Raw genomic sequence first — 22,167 nt, 5'->3', positions numbered from 1 at the left:
GGTCCCCAATGTCACCCGGGGGTCACTTTGGGGTCACCTGAGAGGTTCTGGTGTCACCTCCTGGGTCACCTGGGTGGGTTCTGGGGTCACCTGTGTCACCTCTGGGGTCACCTGAGGGTCCCCAATGTCACCTGCGGGGTCCTGGGGTCACATTAAGGCCACCTGGGAGGGTCTGGGTGTCACCTGTGTCACCTGAGAGTCCCCAGTGTCACCTCTTCTGTCAGCTGGGTCACCTGTGGGGTCACCTGTGCAGGTTTTGGGGTCACCTGGGGGTCCCCAGCGTCACCTGCAGGGTCCTGGGGTCACTTTAAGGCCACCTGGGGAGGTCTGGGTGTCACCTGTGTCATCTCTGGGGTCACTTTGAGGCCACCTGGGAGGGTCTGGGTGTCACCTGAGAGTCCCCAGTGTCACCTGGGTCACCTTTTGTCACCTGTGGGGTCACCTGAGGGTCCCCAGTGTCACCTGCAGGGTCCTGGGGTCACTTTGAGGCCACCTGGGGGGGGATCTTGGTGTCACCTGTGTCACCTCCTGGGTCACCTGGCTGGGTTTTGGGGTCACCTGAGGGTTCCCAGTGTCACTCAGGTGGGTTTTGGGGTCACCTGACAGTCGCGAATGTCACCTGTGTCACCTCTGGGGTCACCTGGGGGGGTTTGGGGTCACCTGAGGGTCCCCAATGTCACCTGAGGGCCCCAATGTCACCTGGATGTCACTTTGGGGTCACCCGGGTCACCTGTGCCACCTCCTGGGTCACTTGAGGGGATTTTGGTGTCACCTGAAGGTCCCCAGTGTCACCTGGGGGGTCCCTGTGTCCCCTCCTGGGGGTCTCCAATGTCACCTGGGAGGGGTTGGCGTCACCTGTGTCACCTCCAGGGTCACCTGAGGGTCCCCAATGTCACCTGGGGGTCACCTGGAGGGGTCCCCGATGTCCCCAAGGTGTCCCCAACCCCCCCTTGGTGGCTCTGGCGGTGACAGCGTGGGAATGTCACCTGTTGGGGACACGGGGGGTGGCACTTTGGGGACACCGGGGGGGGGGGTGGCACTTTGGGGACACAGTGACATTGGGGGTGGTGGCACCTTGGGGACACTTCGGGACAGGGTGACATCCACGGGTGGCACCTTGGGGACGCTGCAGGAGTGGTGGCACTTCAAGGACACAGCGACACTGCGGTGGTGGCACTTTGGGGACATTTTATTGGCAGGGTGACACCGGGGGTGGTGGCACCACGGGGACATGGTGACACTGCAGTGGCGACACTTTGGGGACACTTTTGGGGCGGTGGTGGCACCTCGGGGACGCCCTGGGGACATGGTGACATTCAGGGGTGGCACTGCAGGGCGGTGGCACCTCGGGGACACTTTGGGGACACGGTGACAGCAGAGTGGTGGCACCTCGGGGACACTTTATTGACACGGTGGCACTGCAGTGGTTGCACTCTGAGGACAATTCGGGGACATGATGGCACCTTGGGGACATTTCGGGGACACTTTGGGGACATTTCGGGGACACGATGACATTCGGGGGTGGCACCTTGGGGACATTTCATGGACACGATGACATTCGGGGGTGGCACCTTGGGGACATTTCGGGGACATGATGACATCCGGGGGTGGCACTTTGGGGACAAGGTGACACTTCTGGGACACTGCCAGGGGGTGGTGGCACCTTGGGGACATTTCGGGGACACTTTGGGGACATTTCATGGACACGATGACATCCGGGGGTGGCACTTTGGGGACATTTTGGGGACATTTCATGGACACGATGACATCCGGGGGTGGCACCTTGGGGACATTTTGGGGACACTTTGGGGACACGCTGACGCTGCAGTGGTGGCACTTTGGGGACATGCAAGGCCTGGTGGCACTTGGGTGGCACTTGGGGACACTTTGGTGTCACTGGGGGATTGGTGGCACTTTGGGGACATTTTTGGTGTCACTGGGGGGCGGCGGCGCTCAGGGACGCTTTGGGGACATTTGGGGACATTTTGGGGACATTTGGGGACGTCCTGGTGGCTCCGGCGCCGCCCTCGGGTTCACTCGGGGTCACCTGAGGGGACAAAGGGGACGGGGGGGGGGGGGTGGCACCAGGACCCCAAAATCCCCAAAATTCGCCCCAAAAATTCACCTGGGACCCCCAAAACCTCACCTGGGACACCCAAATCCCATCCAGGACCCCCCAAAATCCCCCAAATTCACCCCAAAATCCACCTGGGACCCCCCCAAACCTCACCGGGAACCCTCCAAAATCTCCTCAGGGACCCCAAATTCCCCCCAAAATCCCCTGAATTCCCCATGGGAATCCCCAAAATCCCCCAAATCCCCCCTGGAACCCCCCAAATTCCCCCCAAATCTCACCTGGGATCCCCCAAATGCCCCAAACCCCCCCCCCCAAATTTCATCTGGGACCCCCCAGAATCCCCCAGATCTCACCTGGGAGCTGCCCAAAGCCCCCAAAATCCCCCCCAAATCTCACCTGTGACCCCCAACATCCCCCCAACATCCCCCCCAAATCCCCCCTGGGAACCCCAAATCCCCAAATCTCACCTGGGACCCCCCCAAACCCCCCAAAATCTCACCTGGGGCCCCCAAATCCCCCCCAAATCTCACTTGGGACACCCCAAACCCCCCAAAATCCCCCCCAAATCCCCCTGAATCTCACCTGGGATCCCCCAAAATCCCCCAAATCCCCCCTGGGAGCCCCAAAATCCCCCCCAAATCTCACGTGGGAGCCCCCAAATCCCCCCCAATTTCACCTGGGACCCCCAAAATCCCCCCCAAATCTCACGTGGGAGCCCCCAAATCCCCCCAAATTTCACCTGGGACCCCCCAAAATCTCCCCCAAATCTCACGTGGGAGCCCCCAAATCCCCCCAAATTTCACCTGGGACCCCCCAAAATCTCCCCCAAATCTCACCTGGGAGCCCCTGGCCAAGGCCCCCACGGTCCCCGGCAGCCTCGTGACCAAATCCAGAATTTCCGAGGGAATTTTGGCGACTCCGACGTCCCCGGAGCCGCCCACGAGCGTCACCCGGCGCGTCCCCAGCAGGGGCTGGGCCACGGCCTCGGCCACCTGCCAACCCAAATCCCCCAAATCAGCCCCAAAATCCGCCCCAAATCCCCAAAATCCACCTCAAAATCACAAAATCAGCCCCAAAATCCCCAAATCGGCCCCAAAATTCACCTCAAAATCACAAATCCCAGCCCCCAAATCAGCCCCAAAATCAGCCCCAAATCCCCAAAATCCACCTCAAAATCCCAAAATCGGCCCCAAAATCCCAAATTCCAGCCCCAAAATCCCAAATTCCAGCCCCAAAATCTCAAATTCTGGTCCCAAAATCGGCCCCAAAATCCAAAAAATCAGCCCCCAAATCAGCCCTAAAATCGCAAAATCAGCTCCAAATCAGTCCCCAAAGTCAGCCCCAAAATCAGTCCCAAAATCCCAAATCTCAGCCCTGAAATCCCAAAATCAGCTCCAAAATCCCCAAAATTGGCCCCAAATCCCCCATATTCACCTCAAAATCCCAAATCCCAGCCCCAAAATCGGCTCCAAATCCCCAAAATCCACCTCAAAATCACAAAATCAGCCCCAAAATCCCAAATCCCAGACCCAAAATCAGTCCCAAAATCCCAAAATCAGCTCCAAAATCCCAAATCCCAACCCCAAAATCAGCCCCAAAATTCACCTCAAAATCACAAAATCGGCCCCAAATTCCCAAAATCAGCCCCAAAATCCATCCCAAAATCCCAAATCAGACCCAAAATCAGCCTCAAAATCGACCCCAAAATCAGCATCAAAATCGGCCCCAAAATTGGCTCCAAAATCAGCCCCAAAATCCCAAAATCATCCCCCAAAAAAACCAGCTCTGAAATCTCAAATCCCAGCCCCAAAATTGGCCCCAAAATCAGCCAAAAATCGGCCCCAAACTCCACCCCCAATCACAAAAATCTGCCCCAAAATTGGCCCCAAATCCCCAGAACCAGCCCTGAAATCCCAAATCCCAGCCCCAAAAGCAGCCCCAAAATCCACTGAAATGGCCCCAAATCAGCCAAAAATCGGCCCCAAAATCCACCCCACATCCCCAGAATCAGCCCCAAAATCCCAAAATCAGCCCCAAAATCAGCCCCAAATCCCCAAAGTTCACCTCAAAATCCCAAATCCCGGCCCCAAAATCCCAAAATCAGCCCCAAAATCGGCCCCAAAAATCATAAAATCGGCCCCCAAATTCACCTCAAAATCCCAAAATCAGCCCCGAATCAGCCCTAAAATTGGCCTCAAATTCAGTCCTGAAATCCCAAATCCCAGCCCCAAAACTGGCCACAAAATCCCAAATCCCAGCCCCAAAATCAGCCCAAAATCAGCCAAAAATCGACCCCGAAATCAGCCCTGAAATCTCAAATCCCGGCCCCAAAATCGACCCCAAATTCAGCCAAAAATCGGCCCCAAACTCCACCCCAAATCACAAAAATCGGCCCCAAAATTGGCCCCAAATCCCCAGAACCAGCCCTGAAATCCCAAATCCCAGCCCCAAAAGCAGCCCCAAAATCAGTCCCAAATCAGCTCCAAAATCCACCCCAAATCACAAAAATCTGCCCCAAAATCAGCCCCAGATTCAGCCCTGAAGTCCCAAATCCCAGCCCCAAAATCCCAAATCCACCCTGAAATGGCCCCAAAATCAGCCCCAGAATCAGCCCTGAAATCCCAAATCCCAGCCTCAATCCCAGCCCCAAAATCGGCCCCAAAATCCCAAATCCCATCCCCAAAATCCCCAAATCAGCTCCAAAATCCCAAATCCCAGCCCCGAAAATCCCCAAAATCGGCCCCAAAATTCACCTCAAAATCACAAAATCAGCCCCAAAATCCCAAATCCCAGCCCCAAAATCGGCCCCAAAATCCCAAAATCAGCTCTGAAATCCCAAATCCCAGCCCCAAAATCGGCCCCAAATCAGCCAAAAATGGGCCCCAAAATCCACCCCGAATTGCAAAAATCAGTCCCAAAATCGGCCCAAAAATCCCCAGAACCAGCCCTGAAATCCCAAATCCCAGCCCCAAAATCCCAAATTCCACCCCAAAACTGGCCCCAAAATCAGCCCTGAAATCCCAAATCCCGGCCCCAAAATCCCAAATCCCCCCAAAGTCGCCTCTCAGTGACCCCAAAAACCTCCCCAGACTTTGGGGCTCCCCTCAGATCCCACCCAAGGACCCCAAAATTCCCCAGAGTGTCCCCAGAGTGTCCCCAGAGTGCCACCACTGTCCCTGATGTCCCCAATTCCCCTCAGTGTCCCAAATGTCCCCAAATCCCCCCAAATGCCACCAATGTCCCCCAATGTCCCAAATCCCCCCCCAAGTGTCCCCAAATGTCCCCATTCCAATTTTCCTAATTTTTTTCTCCACGTCCCCAAATCCCCAAAGTCCCGAAATGTCCCCAATCCCCCAAGGTCCCCAATATCTCTCAATGTCCCCAATGTCCCCACTGTCCCCAAATGTCCCCAATCCAATTTTCCCCGATTTTTTCCCTTTTCCCTCCATTTTTTTCTCAATGTCCCCAACGTCCCCAATGTCCCAAGATGTCCCCTCAATGTCCCCAAATGTCCCCAATCCCCCCTAATCTCCCAAATGTCGCCAAATGTCCCCAATGTCCCCAAGCCCCTCAATGTTTCCAATGCCCCCAAATGTCCCCTCAATGTCCCAAATGTCCCCAATGTCCCCAACCCCCACTGTCCCCAATGCCCCCAAATGTCCCCATCCCCCCTAATCTCCCAAATGTCCCCAACCCCCAATGTCCCCCCAATCTTCCCAATGTCCCCAACGTCCCCCATGTCCCCAGATGTCCCCTCAATGTCCCCAAATGTCCTCAAATGTCCCCAATGTCCCCAATCCCCTCAGTGTTTCCAATGTCCCCAATTGTCCCCAATCCCCCCTAATCTCCTAAATGTCCCCAAATGTCCCCAACCCCCACTGTCCCCAATGTCCCCAAATGTCCCCAATGTCCCCAACCCCCCTAATCTCCCAAATGTCCCCAAATTTTCCAAATGTCCCCAATCCCCTCAATGTTTCCAATGCCCCCAAATGTCCCCAATGTCCCCAGTCCCCCCAATGTCCCTAAATCCCCTTGATGTCCCCAAATGTCCACAATCCCCTAAGGTCCCCAATATTTCTCAATGTCCCCAAATGTCCCCAATCCCATTTCCCATTTTTTCCCCTTTTCCCTCCATTTTTTTCTCAATGTCCCCAAACGTCCCCAACCCCCACTGTCCCCAGATGTCCCCTCAATGTCCCCAAATGTCCCCAAATGTCCCCAAATGTCCACAATCCCCCAAGGTCCCCAATATCTCTCAATGTCCCCAACGTCCCCAATGTCCCCAGATGTCCCCTCAATGTCCCCAAATGTCCCCAATCCCCCCTAATCTCCCAAATGTCGCCAAATGTCCCCAATGTCCCCAATCCCCTCAATGTCCCCCAATGTCCTCAAAATCCCCAAATGTCCCCAATCCCCTCAATGTTTCCAATGCCCCCAAATGTCCCCAATGTCCCCAGTGTCCCCAATGTCCCCAACTCCCCCAATATCCCAATGTCCCAAATGTCCCCAAATGTCCCCAATCCAATTCCCATTTTTTTCCCTTTTCCCTCCATTTTTTCTCAATGTCCCCAAACGACCCCAACTCCCAATGTCCCCTCAATGTCCCCAGATGTCCCCAGATGTCCCCAAATGTCCTCAAATGTCCCCAATGTCCCCAATCCTCTCAATGTTTCCAATGTCCCCAATTGTCCCCAATCCCCCCTAATCTCCTAAATGTCCCCAAATTTTCCAAATGTCCCCAATCCCCTCAATGTCCCCCAATGTCCTCAAAATCCCCAAATGTCCCCAATCCCCTCAATGTTTCCAATGCCCCCAAATGTCCCCAATGTCCCCCAGTGTCCCCAATGTCCCCAACTCCCCCAATATCCCAAATGTCCCCAAATGTCCCCAATCCTCCCAATGTCCCAAATGTCCCCAAATGTCCCCAATCCAATTTCCCATTTTTTTCCCCTTTTCCCTCCATTTTTTCTCAATGTCCCCAAACGACCCCAACTCCCACTGTCCCCAATGTCCCCTCAATGTCCCCAGATGTCCCCAGATGTCCCCAAATGTCCTCAAATGTCCCCAATGTCCCCAATCCCCTCAATGTTTCCAATGCCCCCAAATGTCCCCAATGTCCCAAATGTCCCCAATGTCCCCAACTCCCCCAATGTCCCAAATGTCCCCAAATGTCCCCAATCCAATTTCCCATTTTTTTCCCTTTTCCCTCCATTTTTTCTCAATGTCCCCAAACGTCCCCAACCCCCACTGTCCCCAGATGTCCCCTCAATGTCCCCAAATGTCCCCAAATGTCCACAATCCCCCAAGGTCCCCAATATCTCTCAATGTCCCCAATGTCCCCATTGTCCCCAAATGTCCCCAATCCCATTTTCCCCAATTTTTCCCCTTTTCCCTCCATTTTTTCTCAATGTCCCCAAACGACCCCAACTCCCACTGTCCCCAGATGTCCCCAAATGTCCCCAAATGTCCCCAACTCCCCCAATCTCCCGAATGTCCCCAAATGTCCCCAATCCAATTTCCCATTTTTTTCCCTTTTCCCTCCATTTTTTCTCAATGTCCCCAAACGACCCCAACTCCCACTGTCCCCTCAATGTCCCCAGATGTCCCCAGATGTCCCCAAATGTCCTCAAATGTCCCCAATGTCCCCAATCCCCTCAATGTCCCCCAATGTCCTCAAAATCCCCGAATGTCCCCAATCCCCTCAATGTTTCCAATGCCCCCAAATGTCCCCCAGTGTCCCCAATGTCCCCAACTCCCCCAATATCCCAATGTCCCCAAATGTCCCCAATCCAATTTCCCATTTTTTCCCCTTTTCCCTCCATTTTTTCCCAATGTCCCCAAACGTCCCCAACCCCCACTGTCCCCATTATCCCTTCAATGTCCCCAAATGTCCCCAATTGTCCCCAGTGTCCCACCTGGGGCAGCCTCTGCAGCACCAGATCCACCACGGCCGCGTCCTGGAACTGCCCGAAGGCCTCGGCCTTGGCGGCCACCGCGGCGGCCTCGGCGCGAGCCCGGGCGGCAACGGCGGCGGCACGGGCGGCACCTGTCACCTGGAACCCAACAGTGACATTGGGGACACCGAAAATGGCACCGGGGACCTCAAAAATGGGATTGGGGACACCGAAAATGGCGTTGGGGACACCGAAAATGGCGTTGGGGACATCAAAGATGGGACTGGGGACACCAGAAATGGGATTGGGAATACCAGAAATGGGATTGGGGACACCAAAAATGGGATTGGGGACACCGAAAATGGCACCAGGGACCTCAAAAATGGGATTAGGGACACCGAAAATGGCGTTGGGGACACGAAAAATGGCGTTGGGGACATCAAAGATGGGACCGGAGACCCCAAAAATGGGATTGGGAATGCCAGAAATGGGATTGGGGACACCAAACATGGCACGGGTGGCACCTGTCACCTGGAACCCAAAAGTGACATTGGGGACACCGAAAATTGGATTTGGGACATCAAAAATGGGAGCAGAGACCCCAAAAATGGGATTTGGGACACCGAAAATGGCATTGGGGACACCAGAAATGGGATTGGGGACATCGAAAATGGGACTGGGAACATAAAAATTGGATTGGGGGCGCCAATAATGGGATTGGGGACTCCAAAAACGGCATCAGGGACCCCAAAAATGGGACCAGAGACCCCAAAAATGGGATTGGGGACACTGAAAATGGGATTGGAGACCCTAAAAATGTGACTGTGGACATCAAACATGGCACGGGCAGCACCTGTCACCTGGAACCCAAAAATGGGATTGGGGACATCAGAAATGGCATCAGGGACCCCAAAAATGGGACTGGAGACCTAAAAATTGGGAGTGGGGACATCAAAAATGGGATTGGGGACACCGAAAATGGGACTGGGGACACCAGAAATGGGATCAAGGATCCCAAAAATGGGACTGGGGACACAGAAAATGGCACCAGGGTCCCCAAAAATGGGATTGGGGACATCAGAAATGAGATCCAGATCCCAAAAATGGGATCAGGGACCCTGAAAATAAAATTGGGGACACCAAAAATGGGACTGGGGACACCAAAAGCTGGGTCTTGAACCCAAAATTTTCATGATGGAGACAAGACACAAACGGGATTCGGGATCCCAGAAATGGGATTGGGGAACCTAAAAATGGGATTGGGGGGCCCCAAAAATCCCCCCAGGACCCCCAAACCCCACCTGGGACCCCTCAAACCCCACCCGGGACCCCCCAAAAACCCCCCAGGACCCCCCAAACCCCACCTGGGACCCCCCAAACCCCACCTGGGACCCCCCAAAAACCCCCCAGGACCCCCCAAACCCCACCTGGGACCCCCCCAAACCTCACCTGGGACCCCCCAAACCTCACCTGGGACCCCCCAAACCCCACCCGGGACCCCCCAAACCTCACCCGGGACCCCCCAAACTCCACCTGGGACCCCCCAAACCCCACCTGGGACCCCCCAAACCCCGCCTGGGACCCCCCAAACCCCACCCGGGACCCCCCAAACCCCACCTGGGACCCCCGGACTCACCTTGAGGCTCTCGGCCTCGGCCTCAGCCTGCAGCAGCACCTCCGTCCTGTAGGGGGCGCCAAATCATTGCTCTTAAAGGGGCAATGCTGCTCTTAAAAGGGCAATGGTGCGATACGAGTGGGCCCACCGGGGGGGGTGGTGGTGGTTTATTTGGTGTGGGCGTGGCTTCTCTTAAAAGGGCCACGGCTTTACCCAAAGTGGTGGGACCCACCAGGTGAGAGTGTGGCTTCTCCTTAAAGGGGCACCACTTCTCTTAAAGGGGCAATGGCTGGGTGTGGCATCTCCTTAAAAGGGCAATGGCTCGCTCTGAATGGAAGTGGCTCCATTAAGTGGTGGGACCCACCATGGTAGGGGTGTGGCTTATTCTTAAAGGGGCAATACTTCTGTTAAAAGAGCAAGAGCTCCACCAAAACTGGTGGGACCCCCCCAAAACAGGGTCATTGTACCCTTAAAAGGGCAATGCCATCACCTAAGCTGGTGGGACCCCCCCAAAACAGCCCCATGGCTGATTGGGAGGGGCTGGGACTCCTTCTTAAAGGGGCAACGGCTTCACTTTTAAGGGTGGGACCCACCAGGGCTTCTCCTAGAAGGGATTACAGCTCTCTTAAAAGGGCAATGGCCCTACCAAAATGGTGGGACCCACCACGGCGAGGGTGTGGCTTCTCCTCAACAGTGTAACACTGCCCTTAAAGGGGCAATGGTCTCAGAGTGGTGGTCTCCACCATGGTGGCAATGTGGCTTCTCCTTAAAAGGGCAACACTTGCCTTCAAGGGGCAATGGGTGGGACCTCCCCCAAACTGGGGGAGGGCGTGGCTCCTTCTTAAAGGGACAATGACTTCACTTTTAGGGTGGAGCCCACCAGGTCTGTGACTCACTTTAAGGGGCGGGGCTTCTCTTAAAGGAGCAATGGTCTCAAACTGGTGGGACCCACAAATGGTCGAGTGCGGCTTCTTAAAAGGGCCATGACTCTACCCAGACTGGTGGGCCCCACAGGGAGGGTGTCGCTTCTCCTTAAAAGGGCAACATTTCTCTTCAAAGGGCAACGGTGGGACCCTCCCAAACCCGCCCAAAGGAGGGCGTGGCTCCTCCCCGGAGGGGCGTGGCCTCCCTTAAAGGGGCCGCGCCTCACCTGTGGGCCTCGGCCAGCCGCTCCAGCCGGTAGCGCTCGGCCTCGGCCGGTTTGCGCACGGTGGCCTCGAGCTCCTGGCGGCGCCGCCCGACCTCCTGCTCCTGCAGCTGCGCCCGCTGCGCCCGCTCCACCAGAGCCACCTCCCCCTGCTGCGCCGCGATGGCCTGCCGGGAACGGGCCGCCTGTGGGGACAGGACAGGGGACACTGGGACAGGTGACACTGGGACAGGGACAGAGCCACCTCCCCCTGCTGTGCCGCGATGGCCTGACGGGAATGGGCCGCCTGTGGGGACAGGGGACACTGGGGACACTGGGGACACTGGGACAGGTGACATTGGGACAGGGACAGAGCCACCTCCCCCTGCTGCGCCGCGATGGCCTGGCAGGAAAGGGCCGCCTGTGGGGACAGAGGACACTGGGGACGTGGGACAGGTGACACTGGGAAGGGTGACAGGTGACAAAGCCACCTCCCCCTGCTGTGCCGCGATGGCCTGGCGGGAACAGGCCACCTGTGGGGACATGGGACAGGTGACAAGTGACACTGGGGACACGGGACAGGTGACAAATCCATCAGTGGATATGGGACAGGTGACACTGGGGACATGGGACAGAGCCACCTCCCCCTGCCGCGCCGCAATGGCCTGGTGGGAACGGGCCGCCTGTGGGGACAGGACAGGGGACATTGGGGACACTGGGACAGGTGACACTGGGGACACAGGAGAGGTGACAAATCCATCAGTGGATACGGGACAGGTGACACTGGGACAGGGACAGAGCCACCTCCCCCTGCTGTGCCGCGATGGCCTGGTGGGAACGGGCCGCCTGTGGGGACAGGTGACATTGGGGACACTGGGGACGTGGGACAGGTGACACTGGGAAGGGTGACAGGTGACAAAGCCACCTCCCTCTGCTGTGCCGTGATGGCCTGCCAGGAATGGGCCGCCTGTGGGGACAGGACAGGGGACACTGGGACAGGTGACACTGGGGACATAGGGACAGGTGACAAATCTATCAGGGGACAGGTGACACTGGGACAGGTGACATTGGGACAGGGATAGAGCCACCTCCCCCTGCTGCACCGCGATGGCCTGCGGGGAACAGGCCGCCTGTGGGGACAGGGGACACTGGGGACATGGGACAGGTAACAAATCCATCAGGGGAGGGGACATGGGACCAGTGACACTGGGGACACAGGACAGGTGACACCGGGGACACAGGACAGGTGACAAATCCATTGGGGGAAGGACACGGGGACAGGTGAGAGCAGGGACATGTGACAAATCCATCAGGGGACACGGACAGGTGACACTGGGGACACAGGGACAGGTGACAGTGGGGACACAGGGACAGGACAGGTGACACCAAAGACACGGGACAGGTGACACTGAGGACAGGGGACAGGTGACAAATCCATTGGGGACACAGGACAGGTGACACCAAGGACAGGTGACACTGGGAACACACAGGTGACAGTAGGGACACGGGGACAGGTGATAGATCCATTAGGGAACATGGGACAGGTGACAAAGCCAGCCGGGGAGGGACATGGGACAGGTGACAACAATATGAGACAGGTGAAAGCAGGGACACAGGACAGGTGACAAATCCATCAGGTGACACGGGACAGGTGACACTGGAGACAGGTGACAAACCCATCAGGGGAGGGACACGGGGACAAGTGACAGCAGGGACAAGGGAGAGGGGACAGCAAGGACACAGGGACAGGTGACAAATCCATCAGGGGACAGGTGACAGTGGGGACACAGGTGACACAGGTGACAAATCAGGGGAAGGCCTCAGGTGTCCTGGGGGTGTCTCAGGTGAGCCAGGTGAGCTCTCAGCCCCCATTCCTGTCCCCCCCCAGGTGTGTTACCTGTCCCAGGTGTGTCTCACCTGTCCCAGGTGTATTTACCTGTCCCAGCTCTCACCTGTCCCAGGTGTCTCTCTCACTTGTGCCAGGTGTGTTACCTATTCCAGGTGTTTATTTACCTGTCCCAAGTGTGTTACCTGTCCCAGGTGTGTATTTACCTGTCCCAGGTGTGTCCCAGGTATGTCTCACCTGTCCCAGCTGTGTCTCACCTGTCCCAGCTGTATTTACCTGTCCCGGGTGTGTCCCAGGTGTGTCTCTCACCTGTCCAGATGTGTCTCTACCTATCCAGATGTGTACTCTCTCCTCTCCCAGGTGTATTTATCTGTCCCAGGTGTGTATTTACTTGTCACAGGTGTGTCTCACCCGTCCCAGGTGTCTTCCCTGTCCCAGGTGTGTATTTACCTGTCCCAGGTGTGTCTCACCTGTCCCAGATGTATTTCCCTGTCCCAGGTGTGTCCCAGGTGTATTTCCCTGTCCCAGGTGTGTCTCACCTGTCCCAGGTGTGTCTAACGTGTCCCAGGTGTGTCTCACCTGTCCCAGGTGTGTTCCCTCACCTGTCCAGGTGTGTTGTCTCACCTGTAACTGAAAGGCCAGCTCAGCCGTGGCCTTGCGGGCGCTCACGGCCCCGTCGCACTCGGCCTGGGCCACCTGGAAATCGCGCTGGGCTTGAGCCGTGGCCACCTCGGAGAGGAGCTGGGCCGAGAGCTGCTCCTGCCGGGCACGGGCCTCCTGCGGGGAACTGGGGTTACTGGGAGGGACTGGGAGGGACTGGGAGGGACTGGGAAGGACTGGGATGGAGCTGGGAGAGACTGGGATGGACTGGGAGGGACTGGGATGGAATTGGGAGGGACTGGGAGGGACTGGGAATGGGATAATGGGAACTGGGATGGACCGGGATGGAGCTGGGCCGAGAGCTGCTCCTGCCGGGCACGGGCCTCCTGCGGGGAACTGGGGTTACTGGGAGGGACTGGGAGAGACTGGGAGGGACTGGGAGGGAACTGGGATGGACTGGGATGGACTGGGAGGGACTGGGAAGGACTGGGATGGACTGGGAGGGAGCTGGGAGAGACTGGGATGGAATTGGGATGGACTGGGAGGGAACTGGGATGGACTGGGATGGACTGGGATGGAATTGGGATGGACTGGGAGGGACTGGGATGGACTGGGAGGGACTGGGAGGAAACTGGGATGGACTGGGATGGACTGGGAGGGACTGGGAGGGACAGGGAGGGACTGGGATGGACTGGGAGGCACTGGAAGGACTGGGATGACTGGGAGGGACTGGGAATGGGATAATGGGAACTGGGATGGACTGGGAGGGACTGGGATCAAATTGGGATGGACTGGGAGAGACTGGGGTTACTGAGATGAACTGTGAGGGACTGAAAATGGATAATGGGAACTGGGTTATACTGGGATGGACAAGGACGGAACTGGGTTATACTGGGATGAACTGGGATGGACTGGGATGAATTGGGTTATACTGGGTTAAACTGCTTTATACTGGGTTGTACAGGGTTATACTGGGATGAATTGGGTTATACTGGGCTATACTGGTTTATACTGGTCCAGACTCACCTTGATCCCCGCGTCCCGTTTGGCCTCGGCCTCCCCGACGCGGGCGTCGCGCTGCACCTGAGCCGTGCGGCCCTTCCCGAGGGAGCGCAGGTAATCCTGCACAGCACAGCTGGCTGTCACCTGGCTGTCACCTGGGTGTGCCAGGTGTGCCCAGGTGTGTCCCAGATGTACCCAGCTGTGCCCAGGGGCGTGCCTAGGTTTCCCCAGGTGTCTCCCCAGGTGTGTCCCAGGTGCCCCCAACTGTGCCAAGGTGTTTCCAGGTGTGTCCCCAGGTGTGCTCACCTGTTCGTCGTGCACGTCCTTGAGCGTGTAGCTCACCACTGATATCCCCATGTTCACCAGGTGTGCCCAGGTGCCCTCAGGTGTGTCCTCAGGTGTGTCCCCAGGTGTGCCCAGGTGTGTTCCCAGGTGTGCCCAGGTGTGTCCCCAGATGTCCCCAGCTGTGCCCAAGTGTCCCCAGGTGTGTCCCCAGCTGTGCCCAGGTATTTCCAGGTGTCCCCAGGTGTGTCCAGCTGTCCCCAGGTGTTTCCAGGTGTCCCCAGGTGCGTCCCCAGGTGTCTCCCCAGCTGTCCCCAGGTGTTTCCAGGTGTCCCCAGCTGTCCCCAGGTGTGTCCCGAGCTGTGCCCAGCTGTCCCCAGGTGTGCTCACCTTTTCATCATGCACGTCCTTGAGCATGTAGCTCACCACTGATAATCCCCATGTTCACCAGGTGCCCACAGGTGTGCCCAGCTGCCCCCAGGTGTCCCCAGGTGTGTCCCCAGGTGTTCCCAGCTGTGCCCAGGTGTCCCCAGGTGTGCCCCCAGATGTCCCCAGGTGTCCCCAGCTGTGCCCAGGTGTCCCCAGGTGTGCTCACCTGCTCGTCATGCACGTCCTTCAGGGTGTAGCTCACCACTGATATCCCCATGTTCACCAGGTCGGACGAGGCCACGCGGAAAACCTGATCCGAGAACTTCTGCCGGTCCTTGTAGATCTCCTGGGCGGGGCCGGGGCGGGGCTTAGCTGGGCGGGGCTTAGGGGGGTGGGGGGTGGATTAGGCAGGGCTCAAAGGGGCGGGGCTTAGCGGGGTAAGGCTCAAATAAGGTGGGATCTGGTGAGGCAGGGGAGGGGCTTAATGGGCAGGGTTTAGCTGGGCAGGGCCTGAGGGGTGAGGTTTAAATTGAGCGGGGCTTAGCGGGGTGCAGCTCAAAGGGGTGGGGTTTAGAGGGGTCAGGCTGAAATAGGGCGGGGCTTAGCTGGGCAGGGCCTGAGGGCTGGGGCTTAAGTTGGGCGGGGCTTGGTGGGGTGAGGCTCGAAGGGCCAGGATTAGAAGAGTCACCCTCAAATAGGGCAGGGCTTAGCTGGGCGGGGCCTGAGGAGTGGGGTTTGAATTGGGCGGGGCTTAGTGGGGCAGGGTTTAGCTGGGTGGGGCCGAAGGTGTGCGGTTTAAATTGAGCGAGGCTTAGAGAGGTCAGACTCAAACAGAGTGGGGCTTAGAAGGGTCAGGCTCAAATATGGCAGGGCTTAGCTGGGCAGGGCCTGAGGGGTGGGGTTTAATAGGGCAGGGCTTAGTGGGGCTGGGCCTGAGGGGTGAGGTTTTAACTGGGTGGAGCTTAGTAGAGTAGGGCTCAACAGGGCAGGGCTTAGAGAGGTAAGGCTCAAATAGGGTGAGGCTTAGCTGAGGCCTGAGAGATGAAGGTTAAATTGAGTGGGGCTTAGTGGGGCGGCTTTGATCCTGGGGGTGGGGCTTAGATCCTGGGGGTGGGGCTTAAGTAAATCAGGCTTAGGGTGGGTGTGGCTTGAGAGAAGTGGGCGTGGCTTTGGGGACCAGGTGAACACAGGTGGCTGCGCCTTTGGGGGCGTGGCTTGAACAAAGGGGTTGAGTCAGGGCTTGATCCTGGGGCCACAGCTTGGTTCTGGGGGTGTGGCTTAAGCAGAGTTGGGTCAGGCTTAAGGTGTGGCTTGAGCCAAGTGGTCTTGGTCTGATTCAGTGGGCGTGGCTTTGGGGAGCGGGTGGTGCCAGGTGGGTGTGGTTTTATCGGTGGGCGTGGCTTTGGGGAGAGGGTGGTGCCAGGTGGGTGTGGTTTTATCGGTGGGCGTGGCTTTGATCCTGGGTGTGGCTTGGTTCTGGAGACGTGGCTGAACCGGACCAGGCGTAAGTTGGGTGTGGCTTGAAGCAAATGGGTGTGGCTTTGGGGAAGTGGGTGGGGACAGGTGGGCGTGGCTTTGTTTGGGGTGTGGCCAAACCCAAGGCGTGTCGCTAAGGGGGCGTGGCTTTGCTCCAGTGGGCGTGGCTTGGGGAGTGGGTGGCGCCTTAAAAAGGGGTGGGGTCATTCAGCGTAGGGGGCGTGGTTTGATTTAAAGGGGGTGTGGCTTTAAAAGGGGTGTGGCCAGGTGTGCATGGCCTGAGATAAGGGGCGGGGTCAGGATAAAGTCAGGGGGAGTGGCTTTATTGGGGTGGGCGTGGCCTTTACAAAATGGCATCCATCACCTTAGGGGGTGTGGCTTTACCACTGGGCGTGGTCTCTAGGGTGTGGCTCTTAAAGGGGTGAAACGGGGTTTCTTAAAGGGCCACACCCCATCCTAAGGGGGGGGTGTCGTTCCCGGTGGGCGTGGCCACCTTGGGGGCGTGGCTCGCAGGTAGAGCTGGGATTTCTTAAAGGAGCCACATCCTGTTCCATATGGGGGGTGGTTGGTTGGATCTAGAGTGGGTGTGGCTATCCCAGGAGGGGCGTGGCTTCCAAGCAGAGCTGGGATTTCTTAAAGGGACCACATCCCATTCCAAGTGGGGTAGAAATTGTTGGATCCAGAGTGGGTGTGGCTATCCAGGGAGGGGCGTGGCTTGCCCGAAGTGGGCGTGGCTCCCCCCCAGCCCCACCTCCACGGTCATGTGAGCCATGATGGCGCGCTGGTGGCCCTCCAGCGTCTCCAGGGCGATCTGGCCGATCTCGCTCTCCGACTTGCCCAGGAACATCTGGCAGGCGGCCGCCAGCATCTCCTTGTTCTGCCCCTGGATCTTCACCTGCGAGGGGGGGAGGGGATGTGATCACCTGGGAACCCCCCCCCCCAACCACACCTGACACCCCCCAAAATGGCTGCGGCCCCTTTAAGGGGGTAGCTGTGGCGTTGCCCTTTTAAGAGGTTGGTTGCTCAGTAAAGGGGGGGGGGGACCACCAGGGCAGTGCCCTTTTAAGGTGTCACATCCTCTTGGAGGGGGTTTGGGGGGGTTCCCACCACCCCCAGGAACCCCCCCAAAAATGGGCGTGGCCCCTTTAAGGGGGCAACCGTGGCATTGCCCTTTTAAGAAGCAAGTTGCTTGCTAAGGTGGGGACCATCAGGGCAGAGCCCTTTTAAGACAATTTCGGGGGATTTTCGGGGGGGGTCCCCACCCATTTTTTTCGATGATCCCACCCCTCTTAAAGGGACCCCCACACCAAAAATTCCTTCTAAGGGGATTTGGGGGTCCCCACCACCCCCAGCCCCTTTAAGGATTGGGGTTGGGCCCCTTTAAGAGGGATTTAGGGACACCCCCACACCACAAACCCCTTTTGGGGTTTTTAAGGGATTTTTAAGAGGTTTTAGGGTTTTTAAGGGTTTTTAATGGGGTTCAAAGGGTTTTTTTAAAAAGGGGGTTTGGAGAGTTTTAAAGGTTTTTTTTTAAGGGTTCCTTATGGGGTTTTAAGGATATTTTAAAGGGTTTTTAAAAGGTTTTTAAGGGTGTCTAAAGGGGTATTTTAAAAACTTTTTTAAAAGGGTTTTTTAAAAGTTTTTAAAGAGTTTTTAAAGAGTTTTTAAAGGGTTTTAAATGTTTTTTATAGGTTTTTAATGTGATCTTAAGGTTTTTTTAAAAAGCTTTTAAAAGGTTTTAAAGTTTTTTAAAAAGGGTTTTTAGGTGTTTTAAAGGTTTTTTTTAAAGGGTTTTAAAGGGGGTTTTCAGGTTCTTAAAGGGTTTTTAAAGATTTTTTTTGTGAGAAGTTTTCAAGGTTTTTTAAAAAGGTTTTTGGAAGGGTTTTTAAACGGTTTTGAAGGATTTTTAAAGGATTTTTTAATGGGGTTTTAAGGGTTTTTTTTAAAGGGTTTTTCAATGTTTTGCCCACCTTAAAGATTTTTTTGGGGTCTCCACCACTCCAAGCCCATTTTTAGGGTGATTCCCCCCCCCCCACGCCCATCACATTTAGGGGATTTGGGGATCCCCAAAATTTCGAGCTCCTTTTAAGGGATTCCCCAACCCTTTTAAAGAAGGTTGTTACCCTTTTAAATGATCCCGGTGGGCCCCACCAATCCAAACCCCCCTTAAAAGGGCTCCCCCCTCCCCCTCCGCGTTGTTTGTGCCTCCCGCTGCCATTGCCGCTTTAAGAACGGCCTCAGGTGGGCCCCACCACGACCTCCCTTAAAAGGGCAACGCCACCACGGTTGGATGGGGCAGGGGAGCCCTGGGGGGGGGGGGGGGTTGAGGGAATTTTGGGGGTGTCAGGGGGGAATTTGGGGGTCCCGAAGCATTTTTGGGAGGTTCCAACGAGATTTTGGAGGTTCTGAGTGGATTTTTGGGGTGCCCGTGTGAGATATTGGGGAAAAATTTGGGGGGGTCGGGAGAATTTTGGGGGTTCTGAGCGGGGTTTTGGGGTCCCGAGGAAGTTTTGGGGGAACCCATGGGGGATATTTGGGGGTCCCAGGGGAATTTTGGGGGATTTCTTGAGAGATTTTGGGGGTTCTGAGTGGGTTTTGGGGGTCCCAGGGGGGTTTGGGGGTCCCGGAAGGGTTGGGGGAATTTTTGGGGGTTCTGATGGGAGATTTTTTGGGGGATTTTGGGGGGTTCAGGAGGGGAATTTGGGAAGGATTTTTGGGGGGGTTCTGATGGGTGATTTTGGGGGGAATTTGGGGGGTTCAGGAGGGGAATTTGGGAAGGATTTTTGGGGGGTTCCGATGGGATATTTTGGGGGGATTTTGGAGGGTTCAGAAGATGATTTTAAGGGATTTTGGGGTGATTTTTGGGGTATTTTTAGGGGTTCAAGAGGGGATTTTGGGGGAGATTTTTGGGGGTTCAGAGGGGATTTTGAGGAGGATTTTGAGGAGGATTTTGGGGGGATTTTTAGGGGTTCAAGTGCGGATTTTGGGGAAGATTTTTGGGGGGTTCAGAAGGGGATTTTGGGGTGAATTTGGGGTGATTCTGGGGGGATTTTGGGGGGTTTTGATAAGGCATCTTGGGGTGAATTTTGGGGTATTTTTAGGGGTTCAAGAGAGGATTGTGGGGAAGATTTTTGGGGGTTCAGAGGGGATTTTGAGGAGGATTTGGAGGGATTTGGGGGGGATTTTTGGAGTATTTTTAGGGTGCTCAGGAGGGGATTTTGGGGAAGATTTTTGGGGGGTTCAGAGGGGGATTTTGGGGTGAATTTTGGGTGATTCTGGGGGGATTTTGGGGGGTTCTGATAGGGCATCTTGGGGTGATTTTTGGAGCCTTTTTAGGGTGTTCAAGAGGGTATTTTGGGGGAGATTTTGGGGGTTCAGAAGGTGATTTTGGGGTGAATTTTGGGTGATTCTGGGAGGATTTTGGGGGGATTCTGGGGTGATTTTTGGGGTATTTTTAGCGGTTCAAGAGGGTATTTTGGGGAAGATTTTTGTGGGTTCAGAGGGGATTTGAGGAGGATTTAGAGGGGATTTTGGGGGAGATTTCTGGGGGTTCAGAGGGGGATTTTGAGGAGGATTTTGGGGTGATTTTTTGAGGTATTTTTAGGGTGTTCAGGATGGGATTTTTGGGGTGATTTTGGGGTACCTGTGCGATGCCAGTGACCGAGATGGGCACCCCCGTGCCGGGTATAAACCTTCTCACTGCGCACCGGCAGCGTCAGCGTGTTCAGGGAGATCCTGGGGGCACCGGGGGGGGGTCACCCCAAATCTGGGGGGACCCTCAGAACCCCAAAAATCCCCCCCCCAGGTTCCCTCCTCACCTCTGGATCTGCTGCAGGCAGGGGATCACAAACACCCGGCCCCCGGCCACCATCACCGGGGGGGCTGCGGCAGAAACCTGGGGGGCACAGAGAGCTGGGGGGGACCCCAAAATCCTCCCCAAAATCCCCCCCAAAATCCCTTCCTGAGCCGCCAAAAATCGCCCCAAAAATCCCCTCCTGAACCCCCCAAAATCTCCTCCAAAATGTCCCATCAGAACCCCCAAAAATTCCCTCCTGAACCCCCCAAACACCCCCCAAAAGCTCTCATCAGAACCCCCAAAATCTCCTCCTGAACACCCCAAAATCGCCCCCAAAATCTCCATCAGAATCCCCCAAAATCCCTCCCAAATCCTTTCCTGAACCACCAAAAATCCCTCCCAAAATCACCCAAAAATCCTCTCCTGAACCCCCAAAAATCCCCCCCAAATCCTTTCCCAAACCACCAAAAATCCCTCCCAAAATCACCCCAAATCCCCTCTTGAACTCCCCCAAAATCCACTCCAAAATCCCCAAAAATCCGCCCAAAAATCTCCCCAAATTCCTTCCTGAATCCCGAAAAATATCCCCCAAAAATTCCCAATCAGAACCACCAAAAATCCCCCAAAGTCCCCTCCTGAACCCCCAAAAATCCCCCCAAAATCTCCCATCAGAATCACCCAAAATTCCCTCCTGATCAGCCAAAAATCCCACCCAAAATCCAATCCAGAATTCCCTAAAAATCCCCCCAAATCCCCTCCTGATGCCTCAAAAATCCCCCCCCAAACTCCCTCCTGAACCCCTCAGAACCCCAAAATCCCTTTCTGAATCCCCCCAAAAATCCTTCCAAAATCCCCCCATCAGAACCACAAAAAAAAACCCCAAAAAATCCTCTCCTGAATCCCCCAAAATCCCTCCAAAATCCCCTTCTGACCGCCCAAAATTCCCTCCTGATCTCCCCAAAAAATAGCTCCCAAAATCACCGAAAACCCCCCTCCTGAACTCCCCAAAATCCCCCCACGATCCTTTCCTGAACTCCCAAAAATCCCCAAAAAATCCCCTCCTGAACACCCCAAAATTCTCTCAAAATTCCCCCAAAATCTCCTCCTGAACACCCCAAAATTCTCTCAAAATTCCCCAAAATCCCCTCCTGAACACCCCAAAATTCTCCCCAAACTCCCCCCAAATTCTCCCATGGGAACGCCCCAAAATCCCCTCCTGAACACCCCAAGATCCCCTGTCAGAACCCCCAAAAAATCTCTCCAAAATCTCCCATCAGAACCCCCAAAAATTCCCCAAAATCCCCTCCTGAGCCCCCCAAAAAGACCCGAAAATCCTGGGGGGGACCCCAAAACCCCGGAGGGGAACAGGGGGGTCCCAGGTGTTTTTGGGGGGATTTTGGAGATTCCTGGGAATGTGGGGGGATCTGGGGAGGGGATTCTCGGGAATTCTGGGGGATATTTTTGGGGGTTCCCGGGAGTTTTTGGGGGTTCCGGGGATTTTTTGGGACCCCCCGAACTCACCCGACACCACCATGGCCTCGTTGGGGCCGCAGGTGAAGAACATGGCGGGGGGAGACCCGGGGACCGATCGGGATCGATCGGAGCCGATCGGGATCAATCGGGATCGATCGGAGCCGATCGGGATCAATCGGGATCGATCGGAGCCGATCGGGATCAATCGCCAACCGCGACCGCCGCCCCGATCCCGGCACCCCCCGCGCTCGCCACTTCCGCATTAGCGCGGTGACGCACTGCAAACGTCACTTCCCATTGGCTGCCGCTCCACGGGCGGGAAGGAGGGGTCTATTCTGCCTGGCAACGAGAGACGTCACTGATCTAGCGGATTTCTATTGGCTGTGCTAAATTATCTTTGGGAAATGAAAAATTTCAGTAACGGATGAAGCGGGAGGCGAGGGGAGTGACGGGGTCTGGGGAGATCCCGGCCATGGCCGTGTCGTGGTCATCTCAAGGTCACCTCATGATCAGCTCATGGTCATCTCAAGGTCTGGACTGTGTCATGGTCATTGCATGGTCATGGTCATCTCATGATCATTTCATGGTCACTTCATGGCCATCTCATCGCC

At 56.0% G+C, this 22,167-nt stretch overlaps 1 protein-coding gene across 1 annotated transcript; it reads right to left on the bottom strand.

Moving 5' to 3' along the window:
- Nucleotides 1-1,171: 1,171 nt before the first annotated feature.
- On the bottom strand, nt 1,172-21,807 carry LOC106864288 (flotillin-1). Its single transcript, XM_088157998.1, is given in 14 exon segments — nt 1,172-2,047; nt 2,914-3,069; nt 7,993-8,130; nt 9,608-9,653; nt 10,737-10,918; nt 13,183-13,335; nt 14,185-14,280; nt 15,038-15,157; nt 17,039-17,182; nt 19,931-19,963; nt 19,965-20,022; nt 20,106-20,167; nt 20,169-20,182; nt 21,605-21,807. Coding segments are annotated over 14 exon segments (1,359 nt in total). The 5' UTR covers nt 21,648-21,807; the 3' UTR covers nt 1,172-1,933.
- Between the last annotated feature and the right edge of the window lie 360 nt (nt 21,808-22,167).

Source organism: Sturnus vulgaris, unplaced genomic scaffold (assembly GCF_052056855.1).
Source record: "Sturnus vulgaris isolate bStuVul1 unplaced genomic scaffold, bStuVul1.hap1 Scaffold_195, whole genome shotgun sequence".
Taxonomy (NCBI): domain Eukaryota; kingdom Metazoa; phylum Chordata; class Aves; order Passeriformes; family Sturnidae; genus Sturnus; species Sturnus vulgaris.
Note: the sequence above shows the minus strand (reverse complement) of the source record. Positions and strands in the feature narration are given on the sequence as shown.